Genomic DNA, 14988 nt, shown 5'->3' with positions numbered 1-14988 from the left:
AAAGAGATTTAGAAGAAAGAAAGAGGGAAAGAAAAGAGGAAGAAACAGAGAAAGAAGGAAAATGATGGTTTGGTATTGAAAGTTTAGGCAAGAAAGCGGAGATCCTGAAGAACCTGTTGAGGAAGGAAGGGACTAAAACATACAGGAAAGGAGGAAAGAGGATAATAGACTTAGTGAGAGAAAAAATAAAGAAGAAAGGAAAGAATATAAGACCAAAAGAGGAAGGAGTAGTGTACCAGGTTAATTGTAAAGAGTGTGATATGAAATACATAGGGGAAACAGGAAAGAGATTAGAACAAAGGTTAAAACAACATAAGGATGGTGCTAGACTTAAAAAAAGAGAACAACACATTATATAAACACATTAAAGAAACAGAACATGAGAGAGATTGGGAAGGAATAAAAGGATTAGAAAAGGAGAAAAGGAGTGTGATAAGAAAGTGGAAAGAAGCTCAGTGGATTAAGATATATGGGATGGAGAAGTTGATGAATTGGTCTAGTGGACTTGTAATACACGAATTATGGGAAAAGATGATAGAAAGAAAGAATTAAAAGGATCAACACGAGCTGTTGGAGCGGGTGTACAACAGAGAACAGCAGATGAGCAATAGCGAATAGAAAGTGTAACAAACATCTAATTGAGAGTTTCATAACAGGTGCGCAAAAAGAGAAAGTGACTACAGTAATTAAAAATTTACTTTTTAGAGCCAATTAAAAGTTTACGTTTTGTAAAGAGAAAGTGGGCGTGTCTTGCATCAAGATTGTATATAAACTGTCAAAATTAGATATTTCTCTCATAATGCGAGTGATGGAGGCTATGTTACATAGCCGAAACTGTAACATAAATATATAATCTTATATATCGGGTGTTGCAAAATAAGTGTTACAACTCTTGGGAGGTGACTCCTGCCACTGAAACAAGAAGAAAAGTTCTCTTGAACTTTCGGTTATTGGACATAGTTTCGGATCTACTCGTACAAGGTGCCGAAAGCTTGGGAAAATGACTTTCGGACGCCAATAGTTCGGAAACTATCCAACGTAAAGAGGGCAGGTAAAAAATTCACTGAAGAAGTCATACCTGCTGTATTGAATTTTGCATGTTTCACAATCCTATCATGCACGCACAAGGGATTCCCCAAAGGAACGTAGGGAGTCCCGGATAATCTGCCAAATGAAAATTGGTCTAAATGGATATGAATTGATAGGGTTTCTACCAGCTAACAATAATTCGTTTGTATTAAGTCGATATCTGGAACAAATACAAAATGGCGGACACTTTCATGCCCGTTGTGTGTGGTTGCATAATCGTCAGGTACGGATGCTGGCCAACAGTGTCGTTCTGAGTATTAAATGTAGCGAATTTGTACTCAAATGCTCTAGAAAGACATCCGGAGTGTCAGTAGAGCACGACAGATGAAGCAGGGTGATTCACATGTGTGGAAACACGTAACAAAAAATGCCCAGAAAAAATGCATTCATACTACGTAAACGTGAGTTCTAAGCGTCGGAAATGTAAGGAATAGCATCAAGAACATGAAAGCCATTGCCAATTCACCAATAATATTCCATCAATCCGACGTAATTTGATCTGCATACCAATAAGGATGCAACAACTGAGGCTAAGTGAAAATTGTGCAAGGGAACTCACAAAGAAACTAGGTAAACTAAAGGAATGTCACTAGTAGGATCGCATGATCGAAATTGAAATGTGGCCAATGTGTGTGTTGATATCGACATGTAGCTAATGGACACAAAGAGACAAGAAAATAAGTGATCTGCAGGAAAATATAGATGAGTTAGAACATTATCAGCGTAGAAACAGCTTAAGGATCTTCGGTGTACCTGAGAAGATAAATGAAAACACAGACAACCTTGCACTGGAAATCTTTGAAAAGAGACTGGGCGTAAATTTAAGTACAAGGGACATTTGCCGTTCTCATAGAGTAGGACAGAAGAAGCCTGGTAGTACACGGCCAATTATTGTTAAATTTGTTAGTTATCGCTCACGGGCTGAAGTGTTTAATCAGAAACGGAAGCTAAAGAACTCTGGAATTGTAATAAGAGAAGATTTATGTAGTTCACGATTGCAGCTACTGCAAAAGGCACTTAAGAAGTTTGACCCCAAGAATGTGTATACAAGGGACGGAAAAATTGTTGTCATCATCAATGGCAAAAAGAACTACGTTACGAACGCTTCTCAATTACAGGAGCTGTAACGTTTGCACTCTACAGTGTGTGAATGATGACCTTGTGTGTAGTGCAAAAGTGTGTAACTTGCAGGTAGTGCAAAAGTGTATTTATGTTACAGTTATCTGTTCTGTTCTATGTTATAAATATATTTTATACTTTAAAGGACAACTATGGTAAGTCGAAATCAATTTTGCTCTTTTGTTATCTGTGTACCGTGAGTTGACAAATTTATAATATATTAGTGGATATAGAAGTTGAACTTGTACAAGGGTACTTGTACCAATGTTGTAAGTTAGTTACTCATCACGTTACAAATCTCAACTGGACACGATGAAGTTAACAACTTAACAACACGATGAAAATGCTAAATTTTAAGCACTGTTTTATTAAGTGTGCGTTAAGTGACAAATACAAAAACGCCTATGTTAGAACTGCATTTATAAGGCAATTTTTTCCCATACTGTTATTTCTTCTTTACTGTAAGTTTAGTCATCTATGTTCTATGGTATTTTATTTTATGTTTATCGGTAGAAAAGGCAGTCATCATGTCATGTGTGTCAGTGTAGCGTTTCAGTTTCGTCAGGGCTCAATTACTGCTTTAATGGTGTTTTTTACATACATTTTAATTATAATCTTTGTATTTGAACATGGGTAGTACAAACATAAACAATGTGGGGTTTCAGATCCTTACTCAATCTGCTGCTTCGTCAAATTTTAAGATTATGCATGCAAATGTCCGTTCTCTTTTTCCTAAAATTGACGAAGTACGGCTACTCGCTGTCTCCACAAAATGTTCCATTTTAATTATATCGGAAACATGGTTGGACGATTCTATAAGTACAAGGCAAATTGAGATTCCAGGATATTCAGTCATTCGCAGTGACAAAGGGAGGGGTGGAGGCATGCTGATTTACTACTTAAAACATATTAAAGTGAAAGTTGTTGACTTTCAATCTAACGATGTTTATCAAGATATAGAAATTTTAAATCTTGTCGTTAATGTGAACCACTTGTCAATTGGTATTACTGCTGTATATAGATCTCCCAGCATACCATATAGGGAATTGTCAGCGATCGAAGATGCCGTATTGGAACTATATCCACAAGTCGACCAAATATTCGTTGTTGGTGATTTCAATTGCGATCAACTCTGTCCAGATAAACAAGAAACTATTTACTTGAAATCTATTATTAACATATTAGGTTTCACACAGTTAATAAATGAACCCACGAGAGTCACTGAAACTACCGAATCTTTGCTAGATTTAATTATTACTGACAACCCGGAACAGGTACACTCGTTTGGAGTTAGTCCACCCATTGGAACATCAGACCACAGCGTAATTCACGTCACTCTCAAGCTTCATACAATATCCAAAACTCCCAGTAGAGTAATTCAGTGTCGTACTTACGCTTCATTTAATACCGAATCGTTTTATCATGATGCACAAAATTACAACTGGGATGATATTATTCAAATTGAAACAATAGATAATAAAGTTGAATTTTTACAAAACTCTATACTTGACATTTTTGATAACCATGCACCGCTCAAAACGAAAAGGCTATCTAAGAACACTCTTCCCTTTATTTCAAGTAACACAAAACTTTTAATGAAGTTGCGTGACCGTGCTTACAGAAAATATAAAAGAACGAAGAATCAGTTGCATTGGGAGGATTACAGACGTTTGCGTAACTTCACAACTACTGTTGTGCGACAAGAAAAGACTGCGTATTTTTCTGATCGCATGAGATCTACTAATGATGTACGTAACATTTGGAAAACTTTGCGTGATCTTGGTGTAGGTAAAAGCGATTCATGCTTGATTCTTCCAGATGATGTAAATGACATTGAAGCTATAAATTCACATTTCACAAGTGTCTATAAAATGTCTGAGACAAGCACTGAAGTACTTGATCAACAAACGCATTGGTTTTCATCGCATAAACTAAATAGCAATATTGAAACGTTTAAGTTTCACACTGTAAACGAAACAGAAGTTAAAACTGCAATACACAGTATTAAATCCAACACATGTGCATTTGATGGAATAACAGGAAAAATGCTTCGACTGTCTGTTCCGTTTATTTTAACTCCACTTACTCACATAGTAAATTATTCATTAACTCAAGGTTGTTTTCCAGAACTGTGGAAGCGAGCGAAGGTGGTTCCACTGCCCAAGAAGACAGTTGTACAGTCGCTTGATGAGCTTCGTCCCATCAGTATACTTCCAATTATCTCCAAAGTACTAGAAAAGGTAGCATTTCAGCAATTAACATCTTTTATCAATAAAAATGAAGTATTGCCTGTTACTCAATCCGGCTTCCGTAAAGAACATAGCACAACCACAGCCCTTTTAGAAATTACAGATTCAATTTTGAATTCAATAGAAAATTCAATGGTAACAGTTTTGGTCTTGTTGGATCTTTCGAAGGCTTTTGATCTAGTAAATCATGAACTCCTACTGGCCAAAATGAAATATTACAACTTCTCGGAATCAGTTATTAAATGGTTCCACAGCTATCTCTCTTGTAGACAGCAACAAGTAATACTAAGAGGAGAAAAGACTCAGGTATCTACCCCATCCCTGATAAAGGCAGGAGTTCCGCAAGGTTCAATATTAGGTCCCCTATTATTTTCACTCTTTTCAGCAGATCTTTCTACAGTCATAAAACATTCATCAGTTCACTTCTATGCGGATGATACCCAGATCTTCATCAGTAGTACACCTGAAAATATTATGGACACAATAGAGTTACTTAATACGGATCTTTCAGCTGTTAGCAACTGGTGTCTTAAGAATGGTCTTTTACTTAATCCATTAAAATGTGTTTTCACTGTATTAGGAACATCACATCAGTTGAGCAAAATCAACCCTGATGACCTAAAAGTAACTGTAGTGAATTCCAGTATTCCATTTTCTCCCTTTGTTAAAGATCTAGGCTTAATAATAGACCAAGGGCTTAGCTGGAATAAACACATTTCTGAACAGTGTATTAAAGCTAAGCGCATCTTACGACAGCTTTATAAACTGAAAGGCTATTTATCGCAAGAAACAAGACTATATCTTGTTAACACTCTGATTTTGCCTCTGTTCGATTACTGCGATTCAATATATGGTAGTTCTCTCTCCACTCAAAATACTAGAGCAATTCAGAAAATACAGAATTACTCTATACGCTTCTCTCTCAATTACAGGAAGTCTCAGCATATTCTGCCGGTACTTAATGAAAACAATATCCTAACCATGTCCCGAAGACGATATCTCCGATACTGTTGTTTACTATGCAAAATAAATTCACATAAAGCACCACCTTACTTGCATCATAAATTAACATGTAGATCAGAAATTCACCGTTACAATACCCGAGGAAGCAATAAGCTGAATATGCCCCGGCATTCTTTAAAAATAACGGAGAAGGCATTTTCAATCTCGGCAGTAAGAATCTGGAACTCCCTACCAAAGTCAATCACTGACAAACCGTATAATCTATTTAAATCATCACTCCAAACATTATTATTTAGAGATCAGAGACAAAGCATTGGCACACATGACAGGTTTACTACAGTTTGAAATTGGACTAGCAGTATGAGTATAGTTTTTTTTTTATTTACATTTACTGAGTGTTTTATTTATCATTAGTATTATTGAATGTATCATGTTATGTTGTTATTTGTATCTTGTATCTTATTTGTGTCTTTATTTTTTTTCTTTCTTTTCTTTGTAATGATGACAAGGGTTAGGTGGCAGAGCAGCCTCCGGCTGAACCTCGCCCGCTGAAATAAAGAGAAAATTCAATTCAATTCAATGTCCCACTACTGCTAGGACACCGTCTCACGTGCGAAAACTAGGAAAATAACGTTGTTTATTCTGCTATTACATCTGGTGCACTTTTCGGTAGAACGTAACTAGAACACGATTGTATCAATGCCCCTCTTTGTTTGGGAAATTGTCCCACAGTCGACACATATGAAAAGAAATCTCTTAATCGATGGTTCAAATTCTGATATAACGTGAAAATAACAAATTTGTACCATGTCCCACGTCTTCTGGGACATATGACGTACCCGAAATATAGAAAAATACCTCCAGAAATTCGTATCGTAAACACAATGCACATGCCAAGACAAAGACGAAAATTAGCCAATTTGGCACATGTAACTCTACAGCTGGAATACCATACATATGGAAAACAAAACGACATGAGAAATAGGAGGAAACGTCTTAAAGCTCTGATTGTTTACAACTGTGTAGTAGGAGTAACAAAATGAAATACGCAAGCATGTCGGTAGGCTGTACAAGAGCGCTTGCCAAACAAAGTGGGTACTCCTCAAAGAAATGAATACAGAGAAAGTGAGGCTCCCTCGAGCCTCAGGGCTAGAGCGCTTGCTTTCGCTCGCGTGGTTGCAGTTTCTAATCCTACTGGGAGCCCACAGCCTCAGATTCAAGACCCGAGAAGTTATTTTCCTATTTTTGGCATGTGGGACATGTTGACATTTGTCCATTAGCTACATGTCGATATCAACACACACCTTGGCCACATTTCAATATCAATCATGCGAATCCACTAGTGGCATTCCTTTAGTTTACCCAGTTTTTTTGTGAGTCCCCTTGCAGATCAAATTGCATCGGATTGATGGAATATTATTGGTGAATCGGCAATGGCTTTCATGTTCTTGACGCTAATCCTTACATTTCCGACGCTTTGAACTCACGTTTACTGAGTATGAATGCATTTCTGGGCATTTTCCGTTAAGTGTTTCCACACATGTGAATCACCCTGCTTCATCTGTTGTGCTCTACTGACACTCCAGATGTCTTTCTAGAGCATTTGAGTACAAATTCGCTACATTTAATAGTCAGAGCGTTACTGTTGGCTAGCATCCGTATCTGGCGATTATGCAACCACACACAACGGGCATGAAAGTGTCCGCCATTTTGTATTTGTTCCAGATATCGACCTAATACAAACGATTTATTGTTAGCTGGTACAAACCCTATCAATTAATCTCCATTTAGACCAATTTTCATTTGGCAGATTATCCGGGACTCCCTACGTTCCTTTGGGGAATCCCTTGCACGTGCATGGTAGGATTGTGAAACATGCAAAATTCAATACAGCAGGTATGACTTCTTCAGTGAATTTTTTACCCGCCCTCCTTACGTTGGATAGTTTCCGAACTATTGGCGTCCGAAACTCATCTTCCCACGCTTTCGGCACCTTGTAGATCCGAAACTATGTCCGATAACCGAAAGTTCAAGAGAACTTTTTTTTTTGTCTCAGTGGCAGGAGTCATCTCCCAAGAGTTGTAACACTTATTTTGCAACACCCGATATATATATAAACTGCTTTGGCCAGCTGGAATTTTATTAGTAATGTAATACCAGTATGCTGTCTGTTTTTAAGTATATAAATCGACTAATATTAGTTCTAAATGGGATGGCACTTTTTTACCTAAGCTTTATCATGGCTATATGGTTAGAGTAGGCGTCTTCGGCGGAGGAAACATTTGTTCGATTCTCAATAGAAGCTCATGCAATTCTGAACTCAAGTTAAGCTGTGGATTCATGTTTCATGTAGCTTTGGTGCTGGAAGATACTCAACCAAAACAATCTACTTTTTTTTTTAACCAACGCTTACGCACTCTTAGAAGTAAGATATTTGGAATAATAACCTAGAACCAACTAATAAAATTTTAACTACCATATTTTCTTAATGAATTCTTAGTGAGTGTGTTTTAAGTCTTTATTTCAATATACAATAAACTGTTAGTTTATATTGTGCTAATAGGGTGGCGATTGCAGAACATGTCGGTCGCGTTTAGAATCTAGATCCTAACATGAAGCATATAAAAAGTCGTTTCTCCATTTATTGCATTATCATCATTCATTTCTCATTGTCCGGGCAGAGTGGCTCAGTTGTAGAGCGCTTACTTCTCGTACGTGAGGTCCTTGGTTCGATCCCCAGCCGAGTTTGTGTTGGACAATGTCGTGTCCATGAGTTTTCTCGGGGCACTGCCATCTCGTCCTACTCTCTGATTCCACCAATTTTTCTATCATCATTTGCTAACTTTAATCATTGTCTCCCTTAGCTTAAAGGGCGTAATCGTTGCCCGTTAAACTGAAAGATTTCATTTTCATTTCTCATTGTCTCTTTTAGTCTAAATGTGCAAACGGGAAGTAATATTCATTAAACGGATGAAAATGTGTTTTTAGACGGCATTATGATCTTAAGTTTGAAAATCCCAGTATGCTGCCCTCCGTAAATAGCAGATTGATTGTGACGTATATAGAGAGTTTGAAAATCATCGAATAGCATGACAACGTACTTATGCATGTGCTTCCATTGTGTACGGATCAAGTTCATGTATATCTGAAACACTACAAAACGCCTATTATACACTTAAATGGCTTTGGGCATGGCGATAGTGGAGCTGGAACAGGCCAGATGCCATACCACAGAATTACCGCTCGTACGGATTATAACGTCTCAGTAGTCCATCAGCTATGCACGCAATAGAAAGAAAAGTTTTCTCATGATAAATCTGCCCCCATTGGTTTCTTCATGCATGGGGAAGTGCCTGATAGAACCTTCGTTTGGACCAAACTAATTGAAAGAATGTCAGGCTGTCAATGCAATCGAAGCCACCGTAGTTTTTCATTTAAGCAGATAAATATTAAATAATCGATTGCTGAAGGCAGATCTAAGTTTCCGTTGCATTTTCATGATTTCCTCTGACTCTATCCATTGCCCAGGAGATCTTCAGCGGTGTTGGGTGAAAGTGCAGCGATGAAGTGAATGGAGAGCAGAGTATTCATTAATAAAATATTTTTTCATCCAAAGTGATGCCTATACAAGTATCCATAGAAGTGTAAATCAAAAGAAAAATCCGTCTTGTGTTTGAACTCTCTGTAAGGGACCCGTATACTACACTTAGGTATGGTGGACAATAACCTGTATATTCCACTCGTCTCTAGTCTTCATGCAGCGGGATACATCTAGTGAGTCTACATGCACCACTTCTCAATCTTATCTGAACCCGTCTGACATTGAAAGATCCAATCTCCCAGCAGACTAATTAACGCCCCTATTGCTTAGGGCAACCTAGCATGCTTTAATTGGTATAAGCCACCTATTTTGGTCTGCTTTCTCGAGATACAAGACCTATCTACTACGTGTTAGGCACGGTATCATGGTATTGAATGGTAGTCGGGTCACTATTCAGCTATGTCGAGTCTACAGCAATGTGGTGTAACACATCTCAATCAGATATTCAGCGTACATGACACTAGCTCTCTGTCCAACCAGATGCTTGTGTGATCACTCGGATCGATTCCACGCGCTGTTAAAGCTAATAATATATATTTTGAGCACATTGTGTAATATATTGGGGATACCTTACAGCCTTCATGTTGGGGAATTAGTCACCTACTAAATCCTCTCGTATCAACATTTGGTATATTGGTATTCAAAAACGCAGTATATATATGTATTCCGCCAGTATATATATGTCAGGCAAACTATAAAGCACTTTGTGCACGAGATGGCAATAGTGTCATAAATGTCATATGCATTAGAGTATATGAGTCATATTGCATTAGATCTAAAGTCATTTGACAGCTGACAGTTGAAGCCAGTTGATGTGCAAAAATTGTTGAATTACTGAAATCAAACGTGAAGTATTGCGCCGTGAAGGTACGAAACTCCACTATATTTCAGAATTTTCTTTTGATAAGGAAACGAATGCTACGCAGGCCTGTGAAAAATATTATGGTGTTTATGGGAAAGATATGTTATCGAAGCAACAACCAAAAGATGGTGCAAGTTGCTTTAATTCTGGAAATGTTGATGTCCTAGATATTTCTGAGAGTGGGCGACTAATCACAGCAAAAGTCAATAATATTCTGGCAATTGACGAGCACGGTCGAAACGTAAGGACAAACATCAATAATATCCTAAACAATTATCACCAAATACTGTTAATGGTAAAGCATTTTAATGCTTTCACATTCTTAAACAGGATTTTCGGTTAGCTTTTAGAATCTCAACGTCCACCTCGGTCTGTGAAAGTCTTGAACTCCCGAAGTAATAGTTGTTGAGTACACTCCTGTAGCCAAATGCAATTACCATCGCAGACTCCACTAATTGCACATGCAACATTTGAATTATCTGAATTCACGTCGAATGCAGAGCAATCTTCCAATTACCTACCATGAGTCGAAAAAATGTTAGACAATAATGTTGTACTATTTATCGCATATTTATTCTGCAATTAAACGTGGCGGCTCCCAATTGAAGCAAACTTAATGAAACTTATTTTGGCTGATTACACGTTCATCTAACACGAGTCGAGAAAAATGTTTAGAGTAAAATTTACTTATTTTCCCTCGTAGAATCCGAATCTGCAATAACAAATGGGATACTCATTTTAATTTTTAAAGTTTTTGCTGGTCCTTTTCCTAGGGGGGCAATATAAAGTTTATTTTATCACAGATGAGTTTCCCCTTCTAAGTATTAAGTTTTTTCTAGCCTTTTTGTTTGGGCTGGTGGTCATTACTCCAAATATTCTGCAGTTTCAAGTTACTTACCCTATATATTATGATTATTTCTTAAGTTTCGCTTAGAAGTGCAATAATTACCGTAAATCAACTTATCACTCAGTTGTCATACTTGTCATACGAAAGGTAATTTAATGATTATTTAGATTATTTGGTAGAATGTGAAATAGTCCAAATTTTTTATGTAATTATTTTTAAATCCAAACATAACTTCAAGAACAATTTATGCTGAATAACAGTTCCAAAATATTATAAATGAAAGGTTGATTCACTGAACGGAGTAGTCCTATATTTAAAATGTTTTATTCTGTCTTTCGGTTGGAGTAACAAATAAAAACTCTGAAGAAACCATTGAAAATGACTGCGAACTGAATTCGTTACCAGGACTATCGATCCAGAAACAAGTATGCTAACCAATAGTCTATAACCCCCTTTCTTGCATGAATATTGCTGTTTTCATTTTAAGTCTCTAACTACCTATATTTTCCATTATACGAAGCAGATTTAATTTATAGCTATTCCCTAATATTTTTAAGTTTAACACATTCAGTCCCAGGCCTATATGAGTAAGTTTATCTCGGGACCAAAACACATTTCACCATGGGCAGTTCAATGTGTATCAATAAAGGAGCGGAAAGTGATGTCACAGGGCTGCACTTGTAGAAATTTTTATGACCCAAGTTAACATTTCCTTTCCCAGGGACCAAAGTTTGCTATTGAACCATTTATTGAAATGAAAACTGTGAGTCTAGCAAATACATAGGCCCTAGAAGGTGACCAATATGTGTGAGGAAAATAGATATACGTGATCCACCTGTAAAACCTTATTGTGAATCAAATAGATACACATGGGGCTGAACGTGTTAAAAAGTTTCTCAGCTAAGTAAAAACCTAACGAAGTAAAAGTAATAAACGATACAGTAATTGAAATAGCTCTGTTATTTAATATTTCTTTCTTATTATTACGTTGATATAGAAGTATTTTGTTTATGCCATATTTTGTGACACTAAAGACGTTATTCTAAATTGTATTATGTACAAATATTCTATTTTATTTGCAATTTTGCAGTATGTTTACCATTTTATTTATTGGATAAATCTTATGTGCGTCCTCTCAATTAATTTCTGTCACTTTTTCTTTATTGTTTTTGAATTTACTTGCAAATTCAACACTGCGTAACTAACAGTGTGAATAAAGGAGACTATGTTTGATTAATTCCTGCCACTAACCAATGAATTGCATATGAATCAAAATAACTTCTAAAATGTTCTAGAATGAAAGAGAAGCGGCGACAAAAAGAAAATACCTGATGCTATATTGAATATAAATTATCTAAACGTTGAGTTAAGGTAACATGTTTTCTTTGTTCATTTCAGAATATAATTTGAAATTAAGATGTTATGTATGATTCTTCATATTGCCTTCTTTTCAGGTGAAAAGCCTGCAGCGATGCAACACGGAAGTAGAAGTTCTGCATCTTCAGCTCTTATCTTCCAGCCAACGGTGTTGTATTTGTCACTTCTTATTCCTTGGTGTTTCTTCAGATTCCAGTCCAATTTATTTGATGTGCAAAATTCTGAAAAAATATCTTTATATCCTTTGATGAGGATACCCAGGTGATGAGCAACGAGCTCAACTCCGTCGAGATTTTTAAAGACTTCATAAAAAACATTTTGTCATAAATTGAAGTTTACTTCTAAACATTTTATTTTGTGGAGTGAATGTGATGTGAGTGTAATGTGAATATGAGTGAGTATGTAATTACTAACGAACAAAATCGAACGTTATTCTGACTAATTTTGTGAAATATGTAGAAGAAAGAAAAACTAAAATATTCAAAGCTCCTAACATGCATTAAAATATACGTGTTGGCCAAAAATTGTATACAGTTTTGATAAGTGAAGCGAGTGAAAGTTATATAGATTATAGAAACAACTTGTGTACATGGTTCTACAAATATGTACCTAAAAACAGACAAAAATATTACTTTTAAAAGGCTTTGGAAAAGTGATCACTTAAGACGTTATGGAAACACAAGTTATTTTATAAAATAATACGTCGTCACAGAATATTTGGAACACCGATAACATTAAAGGTACCTGCAAAGATGTTTTGTTTTACAAAAGTGAGATTGGGTTCTTCATTTGTAAGGTATGTAGCCTACTGGTTATAATAAACTTGTAAGGTTAGCTCAAGTTAAAGAAATATGTAATATTAGATTTCGTTTGAAATGCTTGCTACACATTTATTTTTAACACTAGCAAAACTTCTTATCTAAGTCCAACAAAGGAGGACATGCGTAAGACTAAGAATTTTACTAATCACAGAAACAATATTTCAGTACATTTTAAACTATTATGTGCCAAAACCACTCTTTATGGCTACATTTTTGTCTTCTCTTCTTAATTTGAGTTTTTAAGAGAATACATAATAGGCATAATAAAAAGGATTTCCCTTTCTGTGTCAACATGATAGACTAGTTTATTTGTCTACATAGAATTCAGTTGAATATGTCTGTAATTTTAAAGTAGAAAGGAAAGAAAATTCTTAATTTGCAACAATACATAACAAGGGGGTATTTCCCATATAACTTTGCGTGACTACGATTTTGTGTAAATCCTAGATACTTATTCTTCAACAAGATTTTACTTACTTTGCTAGGCATAATGTGGATACTTCATAATTACCTTTTCATATTATTCCTACTCCACTATTCCATTACTACCCCACTTCCGGACAAATAGAGCATTATTTCTGGTTTTCGTTGGGAGGAGGGAGGCAAGATTCTCCATCGATTTTAGCTAGATTTAAGTTTAATGAGATCCTAAGCTATTGAAGGTAGTGGGAGCATTTGTATATGTTAAACTGTTCTTTTGCAATGACAAATTGTCTGCGCTGCACTCTGTAGGTGCATGGTACATGGAGTCTGCAGACTGTAGATACCATTCTGGTACTTTGTATACAGAAATGAGCAACTGGTGATACTTTAGGGAGCCGGATGCTAAATGGATGAAAAAACAGGTGTCTATCGACCTTCACATATGTAAGTGTGCTCTCATTCATGAATATTTCCAAAATAGTTTCGAAAAGTAGACTCTAGAAGGGGAGGTTTAAGGAAGGGAAATATCAGTCTCTGTCGAGTATGCAACTGTGCATAGTATTTTTCCATTAATTTAAACAACAGAAGAGATAGAAACGAGCAACAAGTTCTGATGGGAACATATGATTATGCATGTTTTAGTGAACTCCTTAACTATTATTATTATCTATTAAAACGCTACAGTACCAATTAAGAGCGACCGAGCTCTAACCTATAACCTTAGCTTTCAAACCTTTAATTTACGGTTATTTGTGATTTCACATTTATAACAAAGACAAATAGTTTTAAAAGAGTGTACTTTAAATAAATTACTTAAAGAAACATTTTTCACAAAGTTTATCCTTATAAATTATTGTTCAAAGGCCTTTGCCTTTAATAAGCCTTCTCCGAAATAAATGCAAATGAATTGTGCTGCCGTCTTTGGAGCTCTTTTAAACCACATTTCTTATGTTTGTGTCCATTCCTTTCGACAATGAGATCTCGGAAACTACAGGCTCTAGAAAGATGATGTTTTCACTGATCGATTGCAAATTTCATGTAGATTGTCCAGTTCTAATTGAATATTTAAAAAACATGGGCACTTTTTCTTTATTACATTTTTACGGGTACATGGGAAGTGTTGAAATTAAAAAAAAAACAACAAACTAAAGCATCACATCCTAAGCATTATACATTCCAACACCACAGTATTGTATATGGGGGTTGTATATATCTCAGGCGTTTGTTTCATGACCAAATAATAATGGAAAAGGAAGGATAGAGCTTAGCTCACGAATCTCTGCCGCGATTCTAATTCTTTTTTTGCCGTCAACCGCGGCAGAGATTCGTGAACCAAGCTATAACCATTTCTCCAGCCTAAGTTGAATCCTTTTTTTGGAAGTGTTTTGCCCAATGAACACCATATATAACTGACATTATAATTAATTTTGTATGTAATGTATTTGCTTATTACATACTGCATGCAAGAAGAAAGAAAACACTGGTCATACATGAATTACAAACTCCAACCGGCTCAAATCTTGCAAACGGTGCGAGATATTGAGAAAAATAATCGAAAAAAGTCTCTCCTTTATAATACCCCTTGGCTTCTTTAATCAATACGTCTTTCACTTGTGTCTGTAAAGGGACATGTACAG

General features: G+C 36.1%; 1 protein-coding gene across 1 annotated transcript in view; it reads left to right on the top strand.

The window, feature by feature from the left end:
• Positions 1-14988, top strand: part of LOC145678378 (limbic system-associated membrane protein-like) — an 869469-nt gene that overhangs the window by 834941 nt on the left and 19540 nt on the right. Inside the window, exon 6 of the mRNA XM_081748453.1 lies at positions 12185-12903. Coding sequence (XP_081604579.1) covers positions 12185-12372 — 188 coding nt within the window. The 3' untranslated portion in view covers positions 12373-12903. The remainder of the gene's footprint in view (positions 1-12184; positions 12904-14988) is intronic.

The sequence above is a fragment of the Thermobia domestica genome, chromosome 2, assembly GCF_964235325.1.
Source record: "Thermobia domestica chromosome 2, izTheDome1.hap1.1, whole genome shotgun sequence".
Taxonomy (NCBI): Eukaryota; Metazoa; Arthropoda; class Insecta; order Zygentoma; family Lepismatidae; genus Thermobia; species Thermobia domestica.
This window is presented reverse-complemented; position numbering and strand designations above follow the sequence as displayed.